Genomic DNA, 27,085 nt, shown 5'->3' on the forward strand with positions numbered 1-27,085 from the left:
GCCTCCTCCGCCGGCTCGAGGCTCACGAACCGGGGGTGGCCGCGGACGGCCCCCGCGCCTCCGCCTTTCCAACCGGCCCCGTCCGACGGGTAGCGGGCGCCGCCTCCCGGCGGCCCGGCCCCGCCCCCGCAGGCGCGCGCATGCTCCCCAGCGCCTCGCCGCCCTCCCGGCTTTCTCGCGACAGCCCCCCAGCTACGGCCTGAGTCTCGCGATAAAGGCTCATTGTCTCGCGGGACCGCGCCGGCGGACGGGCTCTTCGGGTGGCCCCGGCGCGGCGGCAGGAGTCGCATGTGTCGCTTCAGCCGGCGGTAGTGGCGGGAGCGGCGGCGTCGGCGGCTGGACGGCCGCCTGGGTAAAGGGCCCCTCGTGCTTGTCCCGCTTCGGGGGGAAATCGCGTCGAGCGCGTGGGGGAAGCTGCGGGGCCGCTGCCCGGAGGAAGGGGGCCGGGCCGGGCCGGCTGTCCCCGCGTCCCCGCCCACGTGGGCCCCTCCGGCGCCCCCCCCCGGGCCGCCCCTTCGCCCCACGTCCCCCTGTCGCACCTGGGCCGCCCGTGTCACCCCAGGGCCCTGACTTCCTGCCCCTTCCCGGCTCCCCGGCCCCGTTTTTCCCCCGGGAGACGCCGGCCTCCCCGCCCCCGCCGCCTCCCCGGCTCCCCGGGCCCGCAGCCGCCCCCGCCCTGCCCTCGGGGCTCCCCGGGGACCCGCCCCTTCGTCCTGGGTCCTCTTCTCTCGCCGGCCGTGCGGCCTCGATTGCTGCAGTTCGCATCCCGCCGCATCACCCCGGACCTTCCGCCCCGCGTCCACCCCAGTCACCCCCCCGTCCCTTCCCCCCATCGCTTCCTCTTTTCCTAGGGGGCCCCCCGTTTCCCTGGAGCCCTGACACGAGGTGTGCCCGGGATGGCTCACGTTTTGTGAACCCTTTACTCGACCACAGAGCGATGGAGCAGATTCGGGGCGGGGTGGGTTTCTGGCGGGGGAGGCGGCGCGACCACAGCCGGGCGCCCTGCTGCTGGGGACTGGTCTCCGTCCAGGACTGTGAAGCTGTGTTGTTATTTTTTTTCCTCGCTTGCAGGTTTGTGAGATGGCTGCTGACATTTCCGAATCCGGGGGGCATGAGTGCAAAGGAGACTCCAGGAGCAACACCAAGTTAGATGCGGATTATCCGCTGCGCGTCCTTTACTGCGGAGGCAAGTGCGGCGGCGCGGAAAGGACTGTTGTGCTTGCCGGCGTGTGTGTGCCCCTGTGGTCCTCGGTGCACGTTTGGTCCTGGTGATCCTTTCCCAGCCTGTCTCCGTCGCTGGGTGAAGCCTTAGTTTGGGAAGGGGGAGACGGGTTTTCCCGACCCGTGTGTTACTACTTGGCCCCTGGTGAAGCTCACAGTCCTGTTGGAATAGAGACATGCGAATAGATTATTTCAGCCTGATGTAACTGGCTACTCTGGCTATTAGAGGCGGGCTTCCTGGAGGATACTGGGTCTTAGGGAACGAAGGACAAGGGAGTGGGGGAAGGAAAGCTTGGCACGGGTCTTGGAGGCACCTACGAGTATCTGGACTTGAACCGTGAGGGTTAGAGGCTCTGGTTAACCAGGGGGAGCGTTAGTAAACTTGAAATAGGGAGATGCTAGATTCCTGCTTTCTCCTGCCACACACCACCTTTGTCATCGGATGTGTGACATAACCTTTTTTTGTTGGCGCTTCCGATGAATGGCGATGACGGGGTAAGGAGGCAGATCACGGCCATGCGGCTGGCACACAGCTGCTGCCTGATCTGATTTAGCGGTTAAGGGCATGAGCTTCAGAAACAGGCCAGGGTTCAAATCCTGTTCTGCTAACCAGAGGCAGGTGGGTTACTTATTGTCAGTCTCATTTTTTTCCCCATCTGTATCTGACAGATACAGCGATTCTTAGCTCGTAGGGTCCTGACGACTAAACGTAATCCTGGGTAAAAAGCACAGCAAAGGGCCTGACACACGGTAGGCGCCCGCTATGTGGTAATTGCTGTTGTTAGTAATGGTGTACCACTCCCTGCCCTCCCAGATCTCAGGATGTTGGGCACCATGAACTACTCGATTTTTACCTTAAAAATGAAAACAAAACACACAACTTACCCAGTAGTAGAATTACAGTTCAAATTGGAAAACCATCTGAGTTCTCTGGCTCCTTAGCCCTTGCAGGCTATACGGTGACAAGATTGCACCAGCGTTCCAGCCAGCTTTACAAGCTCTCGATCTTACCTATAGGAAATGAAAAGTAGGTTGCAGAGAAGTGGTAACAAAGTGCTACTGAAGTTTATAAATGTGTTTGTGTGAATAAAAAGCCATGGTGGTTGTGATAAAGCTATTCAAAGAAATAACCAGCTCCATTCAGGTCTTGTTGTATGGAAATTGTTCCCACTTTGGCTTAGCTTTAGACCCACCCAAGTGGTTACAGCGAAACCATATGGTATAGTTGGAGGTTCCATCCACTGGAGGAGACATTCTTTAGATCTGAAAGATCAGGATAATGTTTCTATTAACCGTGTGCCTTTTGCCTAAAAAAAAAAAAAAAGTCTGATGGATAGCATTTGAAAAGTAGTACAGAAAAAATATAGGAAAAAGTAGAAATGAGGCATTTGTGAAATTTAAAAGATAAAAGTTACGGTGAGTGGTGTGTGTGTATACATTTAAATTAAAAAAACCATTTTTTTTCTCTCCATTTCCCCAGTGTGCTCATTACCAACAGAGGTAAGTTCTTCTAGAGTTCTTTCACTAATGCATTTGAGGTCATCGATTTTACAGCTCGAGAACTTTTTTCTTATTTTTCATTTCCTGTCACTTGATAGTAGATTTTCAACCTTTTTATAGAGACATTTGGTTTAGGATAATTTCATGGTTGTACAAATTGTCAGATTTCGTGTACATCTTGTGCACTTGGCTGTACAGTTTGGGTTTTTTGCATGGAAGTTATGAGTAGTCGGTCAGCTAATAAAACAAGAGTCACCTTAAAGACAAAACTGAACGTCAGAGCAGAGGAAAGCATGAATTGTGTGTAAACCTTCTTTTAATGAGCTTGTTAGTCAGGCTCTGTGGGCAAAGCCATGAAAATAATGAAACACCCCTGTGCCCAGAGCAAGAAGGAGACATGCTTGGTTTTTTATTCTGTGTGTTCCTTTTTTAGTGGCCCTTCTGTTTGAGGGAGAATAAATAAATTACTACAGCAGGGAAGTGCCTAATTCCTTTTAATTTCTGATTTCTTGTGGGGCGCTTCCTGTTGAATGCAGATTTCTTGCAGTTAAGACGGGCAGGTGGGAGTAGTTAGCGTTCTTTACGTAGCAGGTGCAGGGAACAGCTTTGATTTGTACGGGTTGATTGAAAACATCTTCCTGTAACGAAGTGTGTCCCTTTCTTCCCCAGTACTGTGAATATATGCCAGACGTTGCTAAATGCAGACAGTGGCTAGAGAAGAACTTTCCAAATGAGTTTGCAAAGCTTACAGTAGGTATGAACTTTTTTGTTTTTCATTAGAACTTGTAGATCTGAAACAAATGCACATAAGGCACTGTTTTAAAGATAGAAAGCCTTCCTTTAGTGAGATAATTACAGAATTATAATAACCTGTATCCGTGAACTTTAAAACTGTTTCAAGTTCTTGGGTTAAACATCCTCATGTAAAATCACACACTGCTGCTCGTGTCCTCTCTCCGAGTCAGGGCATGTCCAAGTGTCACCATTTTTTGGAAATTATGTTCTAGAAGGGGACATGGATAGAATAAGTATAATAAGACAAACAGGGAATAGGTAGATAGGAATGATGGGGAGGGCCCTGGCTGGTGCGCTCAGCGGTTAGCGCATCGGCCTGCACAGCCAGGCGTCACGGGTTTGATTCCCGGTTAAGGGCACGTACCTGCGTTTCAGGTTTGATCCCTGGCCCCTGTTGGGGCTCATACGGGAGGCAGCCAATCAACGTGTCTCTCTCACATCAATGCCTCTGTCCCTCCCTCCCTTCTACTTTGTCTAAAAATCAGTGGAAAAGGCATCCTCCGGGGAGGGTTAACAACAAAAAAGTCACGCTCAGTTGTTGGTAAAATTGCTTACCTGTGTGGGGTTGCTCAAAGGTGGTTTTTTAACAGTAGGAAGGGGGATGTTCATGCTTTTGAATTTTCATGTTTACATGTAGAAAATTCACCCAAACAAGAAGCTGGAGTCAGTGAGGGTCCAGGCGCCGCAGGGGAGGAAGAGGAGAAGAAGAAACAGAAGCGAGGTGAGGCCCAGCCCCAGGCGGCAGACGCCAGCCGCCTTCCCTCTGTGACGGAGGCGTTTGAGGTGCGAGGAACACCCGCCTGGTCCTGTGACTCATGAATATCCTTCAGCGGGAGACAGCCCTGTTTTCAAGGGGGGTGGCTATGTTATGCTTTGGGCTTTATGAGTAAGTTAGACCTAAGAAACATGCTTTATTTGCCGTATATATACAGGAAAACCAACCTGCCAGCTTGTTGATTTGAAAACTTTGTCGTTTTACTAAAATACCTGTGTATTTAATTAGAGTGAGGACATTTACGTAAAATTTCTTTCATTACTTGTGACAGCTCAGTTGAGGTTTTTTGTTTGTTTTTAAGTGATGTTGCATATACCTGTCTCTCCTAAGACTCACGCCTTGTCCTCCGGACCCTGTCCCCGCTGATTCTCCATCCTTAATTATTTTCCCCTGTGATTAAAATTAGCCTCTACATATTTTTCAGGACTTAGCGTCTTTTAAAAAATTTCCCAAGAGCCCATATCTTTTGTTGCTTCACCCCCCTGCCTCCCTTCCTACCCCGGCGCCTGGTGCACGTTACTTAAGTATCGACTGAAGGGCTACCCAGGCAGGTGCTCACTAATTCTGTATTACAACAGGAAGGTGCAGAAATGAAATGCAGTCCCTTCAGGGAATGAACAAAGTTAAAGACAGTGTTCTGTAATTATGTGTAAAGTGAATCAATTAATGCTGAGCTCTTTCTTAATAAATAAAGGTGGAAGGGGTCAAATAAAACAGAAAAAGAAGACCGTTCCTCAGAAGGTCGCCATAGCCAAGATCCCCAGGGCCAAGAAGAAGTACGTAACCAGAGTGTGTGGCCTTGCAACTTTCGGTGAGCTTAAGCTTATGTTTAAAATGTGTGAAAAAATATATATATACATATATATGTGTATATATATTTTTTCTCTCTCTAAACTGGAGTCAAAAATTTCACAGGTCTGTTGCTAAGGAGATACAGAATGAGATTCTACATTTCTTACTATAGCTTCAAAATCAAATTTTGAAGAAGAAATTTTAATATCTTTTGCAGAGGGAACTGGTTTAACTTTTTCCTTTCCAGTTTCCTGCTTGGGCACATTTCATGTAGCAGGAGGGGCAGGGAGGGAGGGAGGGAGGGTTCCCTTTGAAGCCCGCCAATGCTGCTCCTCTAGCCCTGCAGGTTCGGTGACGAAAGGGTTGCAGAATGGCTGTCCCCTTGGGAATTAATGTGTCCTGGGTTTATTTTGGTCTTACTGTATGAGTTATGCATATTAAGGGTGATGGTATTTTTATGTCCTGAGGCTGTATTTTACGTGGATTGTTGAATTGTTAAGACCGCTGCCTGCGATAGTCATTACTGCTCTGAAAGGAATGTGAAACCTGTCAACACGATCTGTTTTATGAATTTAAAGTGCCGATTAAATTTCAAAATGGGAAAATATCTTTGACATACAGTTTTAATTAGAGTCTTGCTGTTTCTTTTCTTAAAATAACAGAAATCGATCTTAAAGAAGCACAAAGATTTTTTGCTCAGAAATTCTCCTGTGGTGCCTCAGTGACAGGGGAGGATGAGATCATCATTCAGGGAGACTTTACAGACGACATCATTGATGTCATTCAGGAAAAATGGCCGGAGGTGAGTGTAGGGACCACACACGTTGACAGAAGTGAGCTTTTAAAGCAGGTTGCTTCCACGTTTGATGCCACAACTCACGAAGTGGGATTCCTTGTGTTTTATAGGTGGATGACGAGAGCATCGAAGACCTTGGGGAAGTGAAGAAGTGATTTGGGAAACCTGTCTATTTAATGGTCTGAACTGAGAGTTGATACAGCCAAAGGGGGAGAGGCCTTTTGAAAAAAATCTATATTTATCCTGCAGTAAAGCTGTGGACGACCCTCGCCCTTGGCATTTTCACTGTTCTGTACAAGGCTGCTTGTTTTTTTTTTATTGCCAAAGTCTAATAAACGGGAGACTCAGTCATGCTTCTGCATGAGATAGAATTTAGACAAATAAAAATTTTGGGTCACTTGGTACTGACTTTTCTCTCTCAAACTTTTTATTTTTTGAAAAAGCACTGTAGACTTTTTGTGGAAAGTTTATCTGTTGATTGTTTTTCAAATGGCCGTGATTTCATCAAATCATGATTTAAAGCTGAGTGATGTTTTAAAGAATTGTAATCTGGCTTCACCCCCCATCATAACTGTCTCCTTGCTCCTTTGGTGTGATTGTTTTGAGGTGCCTGAGCATCTCATAGATTTGTGGTTGAGTTGGCTTCATTGTTACCAACCAAGTCCACTTTGTTGGTAGGAGTTGTTCAAGCTCTTTTGGATATTATTTGGTAAAGTATATTAAAAGCCTTAAAACCATCTGCACTGTCCGACCCAGTAAGCCACTTCTTCAACATTATCCTAAAGATACAAGTCTTGTGTTCATCACAATGTTACTCATAGTATCAAAAAATTACAAATGATATAAGTGAGAGGGTTAAAGAAATGATGGTGCATCATATGTTAGAATATTACGCATATATTTTAAAATATTTCCCAAGAATACTTGGGAACATGTTTCATAATGTTAAGTAGGGGGCTGACCCCAAATCCGTTTTACACATTACCATCGTCGATTTGCGTGGAAGGCCATTCAGAGGCTCTTTGAGTGTAAAATCCTGCTAACCAGCTGCAGATGTTATAAACCCATGTTCCCTATATTGTCTGGGAAATAGCAATTGAAACATGTTTTTTTCTCACAAAGAGAAACTGACCATTTTAATGAGTGCACTAAATGAATTTAAACTTTGTTTTTATAAAGGTCTTAAGTCAGGTGCTACAAATTGAAAAGAAGACTCGTGCTATTTTAATTGCTATAGACCCCTTTAAGAAATTTAGAACCTATTGTTTATTGCCATGCAAATTACAATCTTGAATGTGTTTTTTTAATAATTAAAATCTTGGAATGTATAGTGAAGATGTAAATTTAAAAAAAAATCTGCATTAACTGAGTTTTATTAAATATGATTATTATCTGATGAAGCAAATTTATCCATCGAGACCATCTGGTGTGTGTTATGTGTGCTGTTGGTGCTGGAAGATGTCTGTGTGCCTGTATCATCAACACATGTGACTTCATGTAAAGATTCTTAATGTTCACAGTTCTTGGTGAATGCAGTTTCAACCCATCTATAGCCAGCAGTGGATGTTACTGCTGGAAAACGCAGGATTAAAATTGTCATTGTGTATAACGTGTGTGAGTCTCTTTCTTTGACCTGAATTTAAAAGGCAGCACAGTTTAATCTCTGATTAGAGTGAGCCAGTAGCACAAGGATTGACTTTAATTCATTTTTTTTTTTTATGTGTGTTTCATGGGATGTTTTCACAGTCTAGTATTTTTAGCAAAAAATAACCCTTAAACAGTCATATATCATAATATGTATAAGAGATTTGCCATAATTAAGCTGGCAACTTCAAATGCAAATACAGTATGCAGTATTTTAGTCATTAAAAAAATAGATGCTGATAGTAATTTTAAGTTTCGTTTTAGTTATTATATAGAAACCTCAGTAAATCAGCTGTTGCTTAAGGTGTAAGTCCATGGTAGCTTTCTCTTAGTTAAAAATTACAATTTTAAAGATGAATTCTTTTATTTATTTTTTGCTTTTTTAGAGAGAAAGGAAGGGGGTAAAGAGAAACATCAATCGGTTGCCTCCTGTGTGACTTGGCAAGGATTGAACCCGCAACCTAGGTATGTGTCCAGAAGGGGAATCGAACCAACTTTTGGTGTATGGGACACTCAAACCAATTAAGCAACCCTGCCAGGGAAAATGAATTCTACCTTTTAGATCTTGTCCTTGTTAATTAGGAAATAAGGTAGGGAGACTGGAATGAGTCCATTTAGCTCATCAGTTTGAATTAAACTAAGCGTAAAATCAGATGCAGTATAATTCTTACAGCCTTCAGAAAACATGCCATTTAAAAATATCTTTAAAGGTTTTCTGTTTTAAAGAAAACTTGTGGGAATGAACTTAAAATATTGAGGTTTTTGATTTGCAACTAATAATATTCTCATGACATTCAGCTAATATTTACCACCCTTAATGTCATAAGGTGAACCTCATTTCTTACTATCTGTACTCATTTTTACAGTGAGTGAGTGGCCTGTGGTTGCCTGGTGCACAATGGCATTTTAGGGCTTCCTAAAAAAAAAAAAAAAAAAAATCCAAGTCTTACTATGGTGAAATTTGAAAAGCATTTGAATTAAAATGTTCCTCAACTGGAAAACTGACATTCAACTACATTCCTTTTACATCTCATTTCAACAAGACTGCATAGTCGTCTGCTGATAGGCTGTTCTTAACAACTAGTCTGGACTTTCTTTCTTGGCTTTACATTCTAAGACATCGTCTTGTTGGTTCTCCTGAACATGAGCCTATCCCAAGGAGGCAAGTGTTGCCCAAATCAGTGAAGCTCAAATGTAAGAAATTGTAAATTTGTTTTTCCATTTTCAAACTTTATAAACACAAGGGCATGTTTTGCTAATTCAGTCAAACAAAAAGTAAAGCCGAAATACTACAGACTGTATTTGGTAACTTGTCTTGCCTTAGTGCCATTTTATGGGTTCAGCAGTACGGGGTTGGTGACCAGGGGTTGAATGTGATAAATACTGTTTTTTTCATAGTTCAGTTCCTATATAACATGAAGCGTAAAAGGGATTAAGGGAGGGACTAGAAAACGACACATGAAGAAGCTTAGGTTCAACCCAGATGTGTGCTACATTTTGTCACGATAAAGTTGCAAGATTCTCATTGTTATTCAAGAGCTACATCGAGAGTCCAATTTTCCCCCTTTTTACCTGCGATTCTTATTTTATTGTTGAAAGTATTACAGATGTCCCCTTTTCTCCCCCATTGATCCTGATCCCCTCCACCTCGCATCCACCTCGCTCCCGGGCCTTCCCCAGACCAATGCCTGTGTCCACAGGTTATGCATATGAGCCTGGAAGTTCTTTGATTAATCTCTCCCCACCCACACCCCCCATCCCCGCCTTCCCTCTGAGATCCCTCGATCTGATCCATGCTTCTACGTCTCTGGATCTGGGATTCTTAGTTTAGAGCTGTTGCCAGGCTGTCCAACAACTATTAATAACTGCAGGACTGGTGTCGGCCTCCATCCACTTACTCGTTTTGAACGCCAGGTGCTGCTCTCGGTGCCCGGTGCACACGGCAGCTCAAAGGCCTGAGCTCGCAGGGCAGCAGGCGAGGGGGAAATCGGAGAGCCACTCGACCGTCGTAGCCCCGGGGCGCTGGGGACAAGCAGCCTTCCACTGGCCTCGTGCATTCACCGGCGCCGAGACCCGGGAGTACGGACGGGACCGTCCCTTCCCAGGTAAACCATCCGCGAGTCCCAGGCCCGCCCCTGTAAGAACGAAACGTCGCGAGAGCAGCGCGCGCCATCCGCCCGGCACGTGGTCGGACGAGAGCCAGCTTCCTGCTTCCGGTCGCGCGGCTGCCCAGGTATCGCGAGAGCGAGCGCGACCCCTTACGCCGGGCGGCGCGGGCGCGCTCCGCTGGGCAGGCGGTTTGGGGGGCGCGCTTCGCCTGCAGGGCTCGGGGCTCCGGGCTCGGGGCTCCCCCCGCCCCCCGCCGCTCCGGGCAGGCGCGCCTATGGCGTTTCTAAGGTGACGCTGAGCACAGCGACTTTCTCCGGGGGCGGAGGAAACGCCTATGAACCCTTCGGCGAGCTTCCTCAGCGGGCGCCAGGTGAGCGGCGGCGCGGCCCGGCCCAGCCCGGCGCGGGGGGCACGGGAAGGCGGACCTCGGGGCACAGCGTGCATTTGGGGCGAACTCGGGTGGGTTTTAGGCACGGTTTCGGCTTCAGGTGTAAAACAGGCCCCAGGGCGTCGAGGAAACAGGGCCGTCACATCCCGTTTCTTTCTCAGAAGAAACCTGTTGTCCAGCCCGGCGCTGAGACCAGTGGTGGGACCAGGTGCTCGTTTCGTTCTCTTTTTTTAAAAAATATATTTTTTAATTGATTTTGAGAGAGAGGGAGAGAGAGAAACATATATGGGCTGCCTCCCTCACGCCCCCCAGAGGTCGAGCCCGCCACCTGGGCGTGTGCCCTGACCTGAAGCAAACCGGAACCGGAAACCTTCTGGTGCAAGGACCACGCCCAGCCAACTGAGCCACCGGGGTCGGAGCCGGGCCCCTGCTCGCTGCTTAGCGATAGCAGCGGGCGCGGGCAGAGCTGCTTTCTCTGCGCCACCGCGCTCCCCGGCCCTTATTCCGCTCCACGGTAACCTGCCAGTGGGGGCGCATCCTTATAACTCCGTGTTACGGGGGAAAAAAAACCACAACAACCCTTGAAAGTGAGCTTGCCCAAGGTTCGCATTCATCGGTATAGGATGAGACGAACTTTTTCGTCTAGGTAGCCTGTGGCTTGTTTTCCGGTACTAGAATCTATGCTCCTTGGTGTATCCGCAGCCACTCGGTGCTCAGTAAGTGTTTGTTGAATGGATGAAGGGCTTACCGAAGACTGCAATTCAAGTCTCCTAGATTTGGAATCCCTGGACTCCAAATTCCATTATTTTGTGTTTAGTTACAAGTAACTGTAGTTCATTCGTTTTTGTTGTTGTTTATTTACAAACAGTTCGTGTTTTTCAGAAAGCGGGAATGATGTGCGTGGGTCTTAAAGTAGCACGTTTAGTTCTGTGTTTCATTGACTGGGACAGTACCATATTTTGAAACGTAACGAACAGTGTTAATAATAGTTTGTTGATGATGATGAATAGTTTGTTGAATAGTTTGTTGCCGGTGATGTGCCAAGTACTCCGAGGTGCTTTACAGAGAGCGTCTCTTTTGGAATCCACACAACCCTGAGGAGCCACAGTAGTGCTGTTATTACCATTTTACAGGGGAGGAAAGGAAGGCCTACAGTGAAGTAACTTGCCCAAGGTTATAGAACCACCAAGTGGCTAATTCTGGATCCCCACTTAGGTCAGACCAGCTCTCCTGCACTAGACTTTAAAATGAAGTGAGTTTAAAAGGGAACTACTGTAGATAGTTATGGTAGGTATGAAAGTGGCATCGTGGTTATATAAAAATGTCCGTTTTTACAGATGCACACTGAAGTATGTATGAGTGAAATGTATTTTTTATCAACAAAAAGGAAAAAGAAAATTGAAACGCTGCAAAATCTTGATAATCGCAGGACCTGGGTTCTGAGCACGTGGGAGTGTATTGTGCTGTTTCTCTGTCTTCTGTGTATGTCTGAAAATTTTTCTTTACAAAATTTGTTTTTTTAATAGATATGTTGAGTTTGGACCAGACCCAATATGAAATTGTTCTTGGTAGACTGAGTGTGTACAGATGTGTTAGATGTTATGAAAACTATTTACTTTTAACCAGTAATTGTTTCATGTTTCCCATCACTTAATTGCTCCAGAATTGCTGGAGCAAGGTGAGGGGTAATGTTGATTGGCACAAGGAGAGGGTTGACAGCAAAGAAGAAAAATGCAGAGACGGGTTCATTTGTAACTGGAGGGTTGACAGCAAAGAAGAAAAATGCAGCGACGGATTCATTTGTAACTAGCCAGTAGAGGTTTTACAAACGGTCCCACTTTTTCAGTGGTGTGTGTGGTATGAGGCAGTGCAGAGTAGGTGTGAACTTGTTTTAAATACACAGTTTTGATGCCATGTTATAAACAGTGAATAAAACTTGGTTGACGTAACTACCTTCCATTGGCAGCAAAAGCAGATATAATTATTTGGGAAATATGCTTTGGCTGTTTTATGCTATTGATTAGTCTTATTTTGATGTGAAACTGCTTTCTGTGATTAGAACATCGGGTCAGAGGTTGAGGTTTCCACTATCGAGAAACAACGGAAAGAGCTGCAGCTGCTCATCGGAGAACTGAAAGATCGCGATAAAGAGCTCAATGACATGGTCGCGGTGCATCAGAGACAGCTTCTTTCGTGGGAAGAGGATCGGCAGAAAGTGTTGACTTTGGAAGAACGTTGCAGCAAACTAGAAGGTCAGAAATGCACCCAGCCACATCTGTTCTGCACTTCCATAGGCTAGCACATTGAAAGGGCTCCCGTGAGCGATAGAGAAGGAACCTCCCAGCACAGTACCTATTGTCCTGGAATCTGTGTCACTGAAGCTAGGAAGACCCTGTGAACACTCTCAGTCGAACACACAAACACAATGTGAGTTAAAGTAGGGCGAACAAAGCACTTAAATGTAGAAAGAGTGCTGGCTCCAGCTCCAGCTCACATGGAGTGTTAAGAGTGACTCTTTAGGCCTAGCCAGGTGTGGCTCAGTGGTTAAGCATCGACCTAGGATCCAAGCGATCGGGGTTCGATTCTCGGTGAGGGCACATGCGAGCCGATCAGTGACTCTCATCATTGATGTTTCTATCTGTCTCTCTCTCCCTCTCCTTTCCTCTCTCTGAAATCAATAAAGATAAATATTTTTTTAAAAAAAAAAAAGGTGACTCTTTAGGAATTTGTGGGTTTTTTTGAAAAAAACATTGATTGTTTTGAGAGAGAAAGAGAAACATCAATCAGTTGCCTCCCGCACGTGCCCCGACCAGGGATTGAACCCACAACCTGGGTATGTGCCCTGACTGGGAATCAAACCTACCACCTTTTGGTGTACGGGATGACACTGCAGCCACTGAGCCACACTGGTCAGGGCTGGAATAAAAATTTTTAAAAGAAGAATTATCTTAAAAATATTCTTTAGCACAATTACTTTTTAACCATGTGTTGGAAAATAATGCATTTTAAGCTTCAGATCTGATCACAAATAAGTTACTGATGAAATTTCCCTCAGGTGAACTACATAAAAGAACTGAGATCATCAGGTCACTCACGAAGAAGGTAAAAACCCTGGAATCTAATCAGATGGAATGCCAGGCAGCTCTTCAGAAGACTCAGCTCCAGCTCCAAGAAATGGCTCAGAAGGCAACCCATTCCTCTCTCCTCTCCGAAGACCTTGAGGTCTGTTTTATTCTATGACCAGCTGCACTAGCCCAAATTCTGTTTGTGTTTCAGTTGTTGAAGAGTTAGATGTAAATGTTTCCATCAAAAATGCATATGCATGTGTATGAATGTACATCTGTCCATCGTCATGGTCTCGCGTTCATTGTACTGCTCTGTTAGCTGTCTGTCTTGGAGATGAGGCTTCATTACAACCCTTTCCTAACTGTGGGGCCATTTGGTTTAGTAGCATCTATCATCATCTTACAGTCTGAGAGCAGTATCACCAAGTTTTTGGCACTTCAAATTATGCTTTCTAAAGAACCGTGTCTTACCTGACATGATAAACAGATACCTACCCCACGTTAGGCGCGTACTGGGGATAAAATCTGTAAGACTGATTTTTCAGTTTCTAGTTGTAGCAGGTGATTCATCAGCTATTTTTTGAGCTCATGCTTTATGAGAGGCACGGAGAGAGCCGCTTTTTTCTGTTTCATCCTTCATATTCGTGTTTCATAGTGATGTTCAGTATAGATCTCAGTAATACAACAGGTCTTAATAATGTATAATAATAGGACAGCATTGCATGCCTTTTTCCATATTTTTTTCCGGACTACTATAGTAGAGGGTTTCTAGCTATAAACTAAGTAAAAACTATTTTAGAATCTTTTGACATGTTCAATTGAAAAATAGGAGTATTTCGGTCCACGTGGGCTGAGAGGATGCTAGAGGTAGTGGAGGAATAGTGTTTGTCTCCTTTTGATAATTCCTTACTTAGCCCACTTTGTTTCTAAAAAAGAGTTATACAAAGAAAAAACGAAACAAGAATAAGCAGAGTGTGGGTGCTGATAGTAATGAAAGCTTTTAAATGACTCCTGCATTAGTGTTTATTTGTTGTTCCCTTACAGGCTAGAAACGAAAATCTCAGCAACACATTAGTGGAACTTTCTGCTCAGGTGGGACAGTTACAGGCTCGAGAACAGTCTCTCACTACAATGATAAAGCTAAAGGTAATTCAGAATAATGATACTGCCTCCATTCGCCAGAGCTTTGTCGTTCATGAAGTATAGTCACATACATGACCTTTCTTAAATCCCATAGCTATGCAGATAGAGCTACCAGTGTTGCTCTTTTTTTTCTTTTTTTGAAAAAAATATATCTTTATTGATTTCAGAGAGAGGAAGGGAGAGGGAGAGAAAGAGATAGAAACATCAATGATGAGAGAGCCATTGATCGACTGCCTCTTGCATGCCCCCAACTGGGGATCGAGCCCGCCACCCAGGCATGTTCCCTGACCGGGAATCGAACCCCAGTCTCCTGGATCCTAGGTTGATGCTCAACCACTGAGCCACACCTGGCTGGGCATCTTTTTTCACATTCTCAATTTAGAGATGAAACAAGTTTAAAATGATGCCCTCAAGGCACTGGGAGGGGAGGCAGGACTCCACTGGTGGTTTCTGTCTCCAAGACCCATGCCGTGGTCTAGGGTGCCTGGATTAGCTCGTTTTCTTCTGAGGGATCCATTGTTAGGTCTCATGAAGTCATTGGCACTGTTCATTTTGTTTTTTTTAATGGAGGTTTTTTTTAACTGTTAGGTTCTAAGTTTCCTGAGACAGTAAGCTATGGTGGGTCATGCTGGTTCCTGGGGCCAGCTGGTTGGTTCAAATGGGAGTTCCATCACTAACTAGTTGTGTAATGGTGGGCAGTTTACTACTGACTCATAGGTCACTTGGGGGATAAACATAGCACCTACCTCAGAGAGTTACTGTGCAGATTAAATGAGTTAACACATGAAACCTGGCACACAGTGAGTGACATCTTAATAAATGCAATCTTTTTTTGTTTTGATTAGTTGGAATTTAAAAATCTTCTGTAACAGTTTTCAAATTTGGTTTTTAGGACAAAGATATTATTGAGGCAGTCAATCACATTTCAGACTGTTCGGGGAAATTTAAATTGTTAGAGCATGCTTTGCGTGATGCCAAGATGGTGGAGACTTGTATTGTGAAAGAAAAGCAAGACTATAAGCAGAAATTGAAGACCCTTAAGGTTGAAGTCAATAAACTAAAAGGTAAGGAAGAGACGTAAGTGTAGGCATTCTATCCTGGCAATGTATTTCTTCATTCGGGTTCACTTAATCTTGTAATCGAGAGTAGGTCTGTTGGTGGCTCTGGGTCCTCCTCGGAAATGTTCATCTCATGTGTGTAGCATCATGCTGCTGTTTCTGTGTTACAGGATAAATCATAGAGTTGGGGCAACTGCATAATGCATGATCTTTGTTAAAGAACCCTGCTTTGGCTGCACCAGTCAGTCGGCTACTACTGATACTGCTCTGTAACAACCAGCAACAGTATCTCAGGGGCAGGCAGTAGTGAGCCTTTGTTACACTCATGGGTCAGGAAGCTCATGGGAGTTGGCTGATCTCGGTTGGGCCCCGCTGAGCTGCTCATCTGGGGCAGTTCTGCTTCACGGGCTCATCTCCTCACCAGTAGGCACTTCCTCCCATAGTGAAGGCCGAAGCCTAAGAGAGGAAGCAGAAGCGGGAGGACCTGACACCATCACTTCCCACAAACCGTAGTATGGTGGGAGTTACCCTGCCTCTGTCCTTGTGGGGTGTCTAATGAGGTAGGAAGTTGCTGTTGAAATTGTGTGAGCATATTGTGGCTGGTTAAACTTAAAAGACTCAGTCTTCTTCTTGTGATGCTCTGACTTGGGGCAGATCATAGGTTTTGTCTCCCATTTGTGGCTTCAGCTAGAACCACGACCGTCTGGTAAGCCCTTGACATCAGGGACAGACTGTCTTCTTTGTTTGGACTTGCTGTTAATAGCATGACCCCTAGGGTACACTGTAGGCATTTGATAAATGTTTATTGAATACCATGTATACCTAGGTAAGGTATTCAAGTAAAAAGTCTATATTTCATTATTAATGCCTTATTTTATAAATTGGATATTTATTCATACTTTTTAAAAAAAAGAAAAACAAGGTAATGGGTAGTGGACTAGAGAGTGAGGGGAAAGACTCAGTTTGGGTGGAGAGAGAAGGCATCTTTCAGGAGAACACCCGAGCTGAAACTTGGGTGATGGAAGAACTAGCCATGTGAAGAGCTGGCCAGGAACCTCCCAGGTGGAGAAACAGCAAATGCAAAAGCCCTGGTGGGTTTTGAGGTTGGAACATGTTAAGGAACAGAAGGAAAGGAGGGAGAGTGACAGGCCAGGCTGGGCCAGCAGGTCTTGTTTGAATTTCATCCTAAGTGTGGTAGGAGGGCTTTTAACAGAGAGGTGACGTGAGCAGATTTTTATTTTGAAAAGACGGCCCTGATTGCTCCGTGGACAGCAGGCAAGGCTCGAGCAGGGAAACTGGTCAGGTGAGAGACAGCAGAGCCTTGGTCAGGGTCGTTGCCAGGGGTGCAGCGAGCTGCTGGATGTGAGCCATGTCTTGGCTGTGGATTCAGCAGGACTTCTGTTCATTGGAGGGGTGTTCAGGACAGGACAGGACAGGAGAGGCAGCCACTGTGCGTATTCTCGGATCTGCTGTTGATCTGAGAACTTGCTTTTCTTCCTTCTGTTTGTGAAGAGGACCTAAACGAAAAGACGACAGAAAACAATGACCAACGAGAAGAGATCATTCGCCTCAAGCAGGAGAAGAGTTGTCTGCACGACGAATTGGTTTTTACCGGTAAAAATAAATAGTTTAAGTGACTGAACAGATAGATATTTGTATCCTAAGCTTTCTATGATACTACTACGGCAGGCTAAAGGAATTATGTTGCCCTTAAAATAGTTTTTTCTTTTTTTTTAACCACCCTTTGAGGGATGGAGAAGGACCAGGCAGGGACTTAAATCTATAACAATGCCTCCCAGTTAACAGTCTCCTCTTCTGTAAAATGAGCTACCCTCCCTCCCAGCTTGAACGCGTGACTATACTTCTCACTAAAAATTCATTAAGGCTCTTATGAACTGAAGGAAGATTGTTTATACTTTTGCAGATATTATATAAACATTAGCAATTTAACATTTTTCCAGTTTGCAAATAGATCACCTGTAATTACGGTTGGAAAACTATTCATGTGTTTTGTTACATCAGGATAACCCTAAACTAATAATGTTGGGGACGAATTTTTCATGATTCAAAAGCTAGTTTGTCAGTTAGATTTCACTTTGGCCCCCTTCTGATAAAACTTGCATTCCCTCCCCCCCATACTCTCCCACGCTTTACCCCTCCCCCGCCTGCCTCAATATCTCAGTTTCCACTAGTGAAAACCTCTCCTTTCTCTACTCCCAGTTGAGAATCACTGATATGTAGGTCTTATTTCTATCCCTGCCAGCCAAGAGGATTTTATTAGGCTTTCATTTTGGTAGATTGTACTAGGAAAATCATAGATTTGGAGGTAAAATTCCAAATAGTAATTAAAATTTTTTTTGTCTACTCACACCTACCTTCAATGCCTTGCCTTCTAGGAAGAGAATACATTTCTATAAAGTGAAGAGGGCAAAATGCAATATTTTATTTTAAAAATTTCAAATAAATTGAATTCTTAATTTGAATCTCATGTGCAAAATATGGCTTTCTACCACTAGAGGTCACTGTTTCCATTATTGGGATTGCTGTTTCAAAGTGATGTCTTCTATTGCTAAAGATATATATAGATATATTAAAGACATATCTATATTAGTAGTTTCAGAGCTAAATTCAAACGGTCTTTGGATCAGCATTTGTGTGCCAGGCACTCTGCTATTTTCCAAGAATCTCACAGGCCTAGAGAATTTAGTACCATACAAATGCTATGAATGAAATGCTATGGGGAGGTCAGGGGAAGGAAAAACATTTGCAGGTGGTTCTAACAGTCTCTTTTCTTTTTGATTCACCAATTTTTTACTCTTAATCCTATTATGATTTTTAAAGTAAGGCATATGGAGTTTGTTAGATAATACTCTAATGAGCCCATTGGGACATGAAGAGGCCTATGTTGTATGGCCGATGAAAAATATCTTAATAATACTTTTTATTTAATAGTGGAGAGAGAGAAAAGGAAAGATGAGTTGCTTGATATTGCAAAGTCAAAGCAAGAGCGTACGAACGCGGAGCTGCATAGTCTGAGGCAGGTACGTCCCCAGTTTCACTCTTTCTACCATTAGGTGGGAGACGTTTAGGAACAAACAGCAAGTTAGGGAAGTGTGTGTCTGTTGATTTCGTTTGTGGTGCTTTTGGAATCCCAGCTACATTAGATATGTATCATATTTAGTATAGCAGAGAGGGTCTTGTTTATGGTAATTAAATGTGAGGAGACTAGTTATACGAACAAATCTCTGTGCTGACACAGGAAAAAAATAAAAGCAGCATTTTTAACATTTCTCTAGTCAACATGTGATCTGTTTTAATATTTGAAAGTACCCAATTTTTGGCTGAATTTAGTTTTGTTACACTTTATATTGACTTACCAATATCTACGGCAGATTTATGTAAAACAACAGAGTGATCTACAGTTTCTGAATTTCAATGTGGAAAATTCTCAGGAGTTAATACACATATATAACTCAAGGATGGAGGAATCAAAGGCCGTGGAGTCCAGGTAACCTTAGGAAGATGCTGTTAACATGATCTTGTATTTATTCCATCATTCAGTCAGTGTTTGTTCGGTGCTTGCTGTGGGCCAGCACCTACTATCCCCTATGTGGTAGGGAAGAAACCTAGGTGAGATAATAATGATCATTTTAACCCTGGGTTGTGGTGAGACCTGAGCTTAGAATTTTAGGCATGACTCTAATTTAGCCATTTGATAAACAATATTCATTGAACACTAACTGTGTGTCTGTTATGTAGAAGGCTTTGAATTAAAGTAGAAACTACAGGGATGAATTCCTTGTTTGTTCATTCAGCACTCACAGTATTGTAGGCACTAGGCTAGGAATAGGGCAAATACAGATACACAGGTCCAGCCGGTGTGGCTTAGTAGTCGAGTGTCAGCCTGTGTACCAAGAGGTCTTGGGTTTGGTCAGGGCACATGCCTGGGTTGTGGGCTTGATCCCCACTAGGGGGCCTGCAGGATGCAGCCGGTCTATGATGCATAGATGTTTCTGTCTCTTCCTCTCTCTCAAATCAATAAAAACATTTAAAAAAAAAAAAAACATAGGGACAGGATACTCGCCTAAAAGAAGTGATGCCAAGAATGCTGTACATGGCTGCAGGAGAAGCTCAGCTAGTTAAGGGCGAGCTCTGCTCTTACTTTGATTTTCCTGTTAATAGACAAATGGGTCTTACTAGGATTTAGGTCAGCTAATGAGGTTGGGGTGAACTATTGAGAATGACAGTATCGAGTGTGTCTTATAACTTCCGTTTTTTGTGATGCCACCGTAGCAGAGACATGTGTTTATCTGACCTTGAAAATAACCACCCAAAAGTCGATATTAAGAGGGAGAAATATCAGAAGTCACTGATTAAGGACCAGAAATTTGAGACCACGTTGTTTCAGCAAAATAGGCCAGACAAGAGCTCTTGCGATGTGTGCAAAGAGAAGAAGCTGCAGGTTAATACTTCGTTTGGGGAAAAAGTAATTGCTATCTCATCTCTGTTTGCAAAAGACTTAACGGAGAAACAGAAGTCTTGGTCTCCAGGAGGAAAACTCCAGATCGAACCCCAAAACAAAAGCACATTTTGCAAGATCCATGCAAGGTCCCCCAAAGGTGATGGACTCAGGGTTCAGACGGATGAGAAACAGCTCTCAGAAACACTGGCCCTATCTGATGAAAAGCCATGGCACGATGTCAGTGTGTACCTGGGCCTGTCCAACTGCTCTGCTTCAAAATGGCCAGAGAAGCTGGATGCCGAGTGCCAAGACCCCACAGGGAGATCGGGATTCTCGTGTTGCCATAAAAACGAAGCCTGTCTGGGTGAGAACGACGCGTGTGAGTTCAGATGCTGCCACCCGAGCAGCTTCGTCGTCGAAGCCCCAGGCCAGATGTCCGATGTGGAGTGGATGGGCATCTTCAAGCCCTCTCGACGGCAGGCAGTTGTTTGCCACAAGGCCATGTGCACTTGCACCGAGAGTGCCAGCCGGACAAAAGACAACTCTTCCCCGAGGTTAGTGAGGTTTCATGTTGTAATGTCCAGGGAGCCCCCACAGTGCAGTAGCCACTGTGTTTGCAGACAGGTGGTATTAGAGATAACCTGTTTCCTCTCATAGCACAGGCTGTTGAGTTTTTGTTTTCCCCCAAAAAATATGTTTTTACTGATTTGAGAGAGAGAGAGGAAGGGAGAGGGAGAGAGAGAAACATCAATTGGCTGCCTCCTGCCCACCCCCTACTGGGGATAGAGCCCACAACCCGGGCATGTGCCCTGACCTGGAATTGAACCGGTGACCTTCTGGTGCATGGGACAATGCTCAACTGCTGAGCCACACCGGCCAGGGCGGCTGTTGAGTTTTTTATTGTGCGGAGACTGAACTAGATTCCAGTGAAAAGCTGTACCTAGGACAGCCTCTGAGGCAAAGGTTTTGCTTAAAAACCAAGCCAGTTGTCATGAGTTGGGCAAATATGTTTTATTTAAAACAGGTGATTCACTTGACGCTGCTCTGGGGCATTCCTCACCTGGGAGGGTTTGGGTGGATAAGCTATGTCTCTGTCCAGACTGAATGCATTACCTGCGCCCCAGATAACGCTCTTCTCCAGGGTTGCCCCCATACTGCACATCCAGCTGCTCCTGCCTTTGTGTTCACTGTACATTTCCCAGACATTCTTATTCTTTAAAATCATGGAAAAAAAAGAGTACTTGTATGTAACAGGCTGGCAAAGTTATTTAAGAGAGGAAGATGGGTTAGTTATTAGCATAAGCTGCATATGAGTTATTAGCATATATGCATTATTCAGGCTCCTTGGATTGTCAGAATGGCTGAATTTTGCGGTCAGGTGGCCCTGTTCAACCTTAAGTTACAGAAAAGACAAAGTTTTTATATTGAGGGCCTTTGACTTTTGTAGGACTTTATGACTAAATTTTTTTTTCTAGTGTTTACATTATTTGAATTGTCCTTTGGCTCTTGGAAACCTGAGCCATTTAAAGTCATACAGGGAATTATTCCATCAGTTGCAGAATTTTAAGATATTGGTTGTCACACTAAGTGCTATATATTCATACTTGGTTTCTGAAGACCTTTAGATCATGGTAACTGAGCAGGTCACCACCTCACAGACTGCACTACTGAGCAGGAACACCCGTATATTACGGGAAAAGCTGTGTCAGATGATTTTAAGAGCACAGTGGACGTATATTAAATTTACGTACAAAAGAAATCCAAATTTAAATCCGGAGTTTTCTTTTGAGGCGGTCGTGACCTCCCTGGCTTGAAGTAGTTGGAGTGACTCCTTGTTGGGCCAGCAGAGGCACATGCTGGGCATCGCATGACAGGTAAGTGACTGAGTAGAGAAAATAATTCTATTTTTTTATTTTTCATGAGACCTTGTGTACCTACTCTATTATCTGACTGAGTGCTTACATCTGTACACCATTCCATTTGATAATAGAGGTTACCTGTGGAGGGAGAAACCATGGCAGCCTGCTCTCACCTAGTTAGTTACAGGTGATATGGCGGGAGGAGGGCTGTTGCCTCCCGTTAGTGCCAGAGCAGCTTTTGTTATTAACTCCAATAACACACCCAGAAGCTTAGCTGCATGTGTCTGTTCTTTGATTTGGGGAAACTATAGAATTAATGAGCTACAACAATGCCATTCTACTTTCACAAAAGGACTTCTAAATACCATTAACAGAAATTGGTCTCACAAACCAAAAAACTAAAATTTTTACAAATTATACTGTTTTCCCCCTCCTTTTTGGTTGCTTCTATCCCTGAGCCACCTTTTTTGGCGGGGACAGGAGGGGAATTCTCTATTCTATAGTTACCCTTTAAGAATTTTGTTTTATTATTGCAAAGGGTATGCATTAACTTACCGTATTTTACTCAAATGTTCTGTTCAGATCTGTAATCTACTCAAAATTGGGCCTCCATTAAAAAAGAGAAGCAACCTTTTCTTTGTCTTGTTGAGATACTTTTAAGTGTAAGATTATTGGTGACATGTGTTCGATACCGTTTTAAGGTGGCTCTCTTTATCTGGTTTTCTTACAGCGAGCTCATTGCCATCCAGCACTCCCACTGTTTGGGTGCTGTCCTAAGAGAGGAGGAGAAGTTGGTGGAGACAGAGTCCTCTTCTGATAGAAAGAACTCACCTAGGATTTTGTTCCTGAACAAAGATGTGGCGTTGCCCAGTGAAAAGGTTTGTATTTCACTCGGAAATGCCCAGCTTGTTTGTAAGAGCTAAAAACTGGAACAACCCAAATACACATTAGTAGATGAATAAACCGGTCTGTTTACAATGGGGGACTTCTCTGCAACGCAACAAGAAGAAATGATTGTTTACACACACAAGATAATTATGCTGAATGAAAGAAGCCAGACAGACATATGAATGTGTTTATATCAAATTCTTTCTGTAACCTCTGGTGACAGAAAGCAGATCAGTAGTTGCTAGGATCAGGGGAGGGACTCACAGGGGCAGCAGTTCCCAAGGGGCATAGGTGTGAGGAATGCACTCCCTAGTCATGTGGGAATGGTCATGGGTGTGCACTTGTCAGGACCCATCAGGCTGCATGGTAATTACACAGTTCATTGTATGTTAGTTCTACCTCAAAGCTATTAATCTTCCAAGCCATAAATAATGAGGGGAAATATTAGCTATGGCCTTTCTTAGCTCTTGAGAGACCCTTTTTCAATGTTTGCACCGTTTTTTTTGAGGCAGTGTATGACATTGTGTGCCTGTGTTGTCCACTCATGTACGTGTGTGCATAGTCAGTATATATTCATTAGGTATTTATTAACCATATTCCAAATCTAGATCAGTAGTGATCTTTGTTCATGCGAAATTAGAAATTAATTTTTCTTAATGAAAAAATTAGTCTCAGTGCTTTGAGAGGAGTTGGCTAAAAATTCAGATCCCAGGGTCGAAAATTGAACAAGAACAAACTAAGGCACATGTCCACATAGTTTAAAAAGCTTATGAGCCTTTAGTGCTAAAGTTGCATTTTGCAAGTGTCCTGACATTCTAACTATGGCTTTGGCAAGTTGATTTAGGAGAGCTAAGCCATGCCTGGGATTTTTTCATCACATGGACATTACTAATTAGTTGTAGTAAGGTCTGTTTCAATCAAATTATTTAGCCAAGTAGGTTCTAAGAAATAAATGGGATTTGGTTATTCTAATACATACTTAATGGCCTATTTTGATACATAATAACCTAAAGAAAAATTAACGGATAGCTAATGCTTGTATATTATATCAATTTTGTAAACATAAACATTTGAAAATGCTTCTTGATTTCCTGGATGCTTACCTTGCACTGTCTTCCCAGGACGATTTTTCTCCCACCAGTAAGCTGCAGCGTTTGCTGGCAGAGTCTCGCCAGATGGTGACGGACCTGGAGTTGAGCACCCTGCTCCCCATCAGCTCTGAGAGTGCCAGCAGCGCTGCCAAAAAGGTACGGCTCCCCCTCTCCACCCTGCATGTAGTACTGTACCTGAGCGCTGCGCTGAGTCCTTGTGCACCAGTGTCTGGTCGGGCAGTGAACGAGGCTTTGTCTCTGTCTCTGAGGGAGGGGGCAGTACATTGGTATTTTGTTGTTTTGGTTTTTTTGTGTGTGTTTTTTTTAAGCACACTGGTTTTGAGGAAGAAAAAGTCATACTCAAATGTCACTGCACCCAAACTTCCTCTTTCGAATTACCTGGGCATAGAAAAAAAAATTCTTGGGGATTAAAACAAACATTTTATTATAGAAAATTTCAAATACAGAAGTAGATGAATGCTACATTCAGAGACCTTTGGCAACCATCAACTTTCTGCCATTTTTTTGTCTCTGTCCATATGTGTTTCCTCCTAGACATCATTTTACTCAAAAATACCTCGTTATGTGTCTTTAACAAATAAGTACTTTTTTAAAAAAAAAAATCTTTATTGATTTCAGAGAGAGGAAGGGAGGAGAGAGAGAGAGAAACATCAATGATAAGAGAGTCATTGATCGGCTGCCTCCTGCATGCCTCCGACTGGGGATCCAGCCCACAACCCAGGCATGTGCCCTGACCGGGAATTGAACTGCCATCTCCTGGATCCTAGGTCGAAGCTCAACCCACTGAGCCATGCCCAGCCAGGCTCCGGGGTATATTATTAAGTGAAAAGAAGTGAGACACTGAAAGGTTCACACAGTGTTTCCCATGTGTATGAAAGGGGGTGGGAATATGGTTTTTATTTTCAAACCATGTCAGTGTATTTACTATTGAAAAAATAGCAATAACTTAAAAACAGAGAGAAGGAAAGAGTAGGGCACAGCACAGCTGATCCCATCCCCTTCCCCACAGCAGCCTCCTGCGTGCCTGAGGTGTGGGCGTGGGGAGGGACTTGGCCTGAAACTGAACTTGTAGTTTTGGCTGGCACACGGGCAGGATGTCCTCATTGCTAGTTTGAGACTAGGTGTCATCTGACAGGGTCTTCACTTCGTGGCAGGCCAGTAAAGGCTAGGAATCCCTTTTAAAATCATGTTTTCAAGTGAACAAAGTACAATCCATCTGATTGTAAGAGACATAGGAAGGCGTTTGAGTAGAGAGAAGGCAGCAGGGTAAAGCAGGGAGGTCTGCAAGCACCCAGCACTGTTCAAACATAGGTGCCATGGGGGGGAAGCGGCTGGCGGGGGGCTCACCTACAGGCTGAAGTTTACCTCCTGCGTCTGTAGGGGTCATCCTTCTCTTTCCTTTTTACCCCCTTTTTTAAAAATACCCCCCCAAACACCTAACAGTGCTGACTAAGCCCTCAGTAGGCACTTGAATGAAGGCAGAGCACGTAAGGTTGTTGATTCTTAGCGATGACCATTGTCTTCAATAAGGACTTGCTGCTCAGTCTCTAGGAAGGCTGACGTGATAATTAGCAGAGTTCAGCTGTAACACTGACGTACAGCAAACGGTGGTGTCCTAGCTCCACCGTGAGACCCGGGGCCCCACCCAAATAGGAAATCAGTAGTCCTGGTTGGACGGAAGGATGGTAGTTGTATGGAGTTCCTTCACTGTATTTAATTCATCCCTGAGGTCTTTTCAAGGTATATCTATATTGTCTTAAGTATTTTCTGGCTTTTCTGTCCTGGTTACTAATTTGGGAGTTGTTTTGTAGAACTTGGAAGCCTCAGAAGAGTCAGCTCAGAAAAACACCTCTCAGTAATTGAAGAAAACAAAAAGTCCACTTCAGCATGCAGTATTCGTGGGTAAGTCACCTTTGTGTATCTCGCTTTCTATCTCAATGGAGATTTAATGAGTAACCTGGGAACACTGATAAGGTGGAGTTAAGGCCCCACATTTGTTTAACCTGCAATTCTTTCTCTTTTGTGTGACCTATTTATACATACCTTCTAAATTTAATCAGGGTAAAATGTCAATTACTTGTAAGAGAAATGGAGATCAGAAAAGTTATTGTTCTCAATACCTAGAATTTTAAATCTAAGGCAGTGACCACATAGAGCTTTCGAAATCTGAATCTGAATGAACACCTCATCTGAATGTCTGGAAAGAAGTGTCTTCATGGGTTTCATGCTCCAGAAAGAAGGTTTATTGACCTAGTAAGCCCTTTCTCGATTTGTGTTTCCTGCTATCAAACCTTACTGTCACATGCAGTTTCCATAGAACCCAGTGTAAGCTAAAAGGTATTAATTATTTTAGTTGTTTTCAATGTAAACAGAAGAGCATTTTAAAAACTCTGAAAACAGAAAGTGTTAGTAGTCTTCTCCTTTTCTTCCTCTCTCCTGTTCCTTTGCACTCTCCACTGAGTTTCCGTATTTGTAATATATTGCATGACCTTATGTTGATGAAAATCAGGATACAGTTAATTTTTAGAGACTGAGAGCTCCTAGCACATGGTCTAGCATCATTGATCTTACTAACTCCAGGTTTCCTTCCTACAGAAGCCGGTTTCTCATCTCTGCGGAAGGCAGGAAGCAGCCTTCAATACCTGGTACTTAACCTTGAGAACAAAAGGACTGTCATCCCTCATAAGCAGCATTTCATACCAAAGGGGAGCAGAAACCAAAAGTTAATTTTTAAACACATATATTTTGTTTGTTTTCAAGTTGACCATTTGCATATATCAGAAATATTTCTCATGTGTAAGAAATCAGACCTTACTCTGTGTTGTGGATGCACAAACTTGGAGTTACGCTAAGGGAGAAACAGACTTCCCTGTGTTTCAACCAGTCACAAGAAGCCAGCTCCAGATACAGGAGAAATGGTACTCTCTCCTCTCGTCTCCCCTCTTGGTTCCAGCTCTGGCCAGGGCTGTGTACATAGACATAAAGTGGTATGTAGTTGTCCCATTGACTAGCACAAACAACAGCTTGCCGAAAGATCAAGTTTTATATGCCTTTTTAAAAATTAAAGTCTAAAACACTTCTGTTTTAACTTGTAATTTAATTTTTTAAAGAATATACTATGTGCCTCTCTGTCCTTCTAAGAGAATTGATCAGCTTCAGTCAATAAAATATATTTTTAATAATAAGTTTATTTGGTTTCTTTTTATCACACAAGAGTGAAACGAAGGCTGGTCACTTGAAACTGAACCTGGCACATTAACTTCCTCAGGAATGGGGACAGGTCTTTAAGCACTTTAGACATCAGAGTTCTGCTGTGCTGTGTAAATGCCCCTTTGTTCAGGGGCTCTAGGGCCACTTCAGAGGTGATTTTCAGGAGAGCAGAGAGGCCACTCCATGGAGCCTTTTTAGTTAGGGTGCTGAAAAGAGAAATGGGTGAGGTTTGGCTGTGTTCTAGACAAATGCTTTCTTTTCCCGTCTG

General features: G+C 43.9%; 2 protein-coding genes across 2 annotated transcripts; both read left to right on the forward strand.

Moving 5' to 3' along the window:
* The first annotated feature begins 285 nt into the window (after positions 1 to 285).
* DENR (density regulated re-initiation and release factor) lies at positions 286 to 7,488 on the forward strand. The gene is made up of 8 exons (XM_087828387.1): positions 286 to 352; positions 1,072 to 1,186; positions 2,702 to 2,721; positions 3,391 to 3,475; positions 4,154 to 4,237; positions 4,986 to 5,102; positions 5,746 to 5,885; positions 5,990 to 7,488. The coding sequence occupies exons 2-8, from the start codon at positions 1,081 to 1,083 to the stop codon at positions 6,032 to 6,034; spliced, it is 597 nt and encodes a 198-aa protein (XP_087684513.1). The 5' UTR covers positions 286 to 352; positions 1,072 to 1,080; the 3' UTR covers positions 6,035 to 7,488.
* A 2,478-nt stretch (positions 7,489 to 9,966) lies between these two features.
* CCDC62 (coiled-coil domain containing 62) lies at positions 9,967 to 26,512 on the forward strand. Its single transcript, XM_087828800.1, has 12 exons — positions 9,967 to 10,002; positions 12,080 to 12,272; positions 13,076 to 13,242; positions 14,130 to 14,231; positions 15,121 to 15,292; positions 16,799 to 16,900; positions 18,239 to 18,327; positions 18,679 to 18,794; positions 19,580 to 20,302; positions 22,338 to 22,485; positions 23,617 to 23,742; positions 25,419 to 26,512. The coding sequence occupies exons 1-12, from the start codon at positions 9,967 to 9,969 to the stop codon at positions 25,464 to 25,466; spliced, it is 2,022 nt and encodes a 673-aa protein (XP_087684926.1). The 3' UTR covers positions 25,467 to 26,512.
* Positions 26,513 to 27,085: the final 573 nt, after the last annotated feature.

The sequence above is a fragment of the Miniopterus natalensis genome, chromosome 20, assembly GCF_054644295.1.
Source record: "Miniopterus natalensis isolate mMinNat1 chromosome 20, mMinNat1.hap1, whole genome shotgun sequence".
NCBI lineage: Eukaryota > Metazoa > Chordata > Mammalia > Chiroptera > Miniopteridae > Miniopterus > Miniopterus natalensis.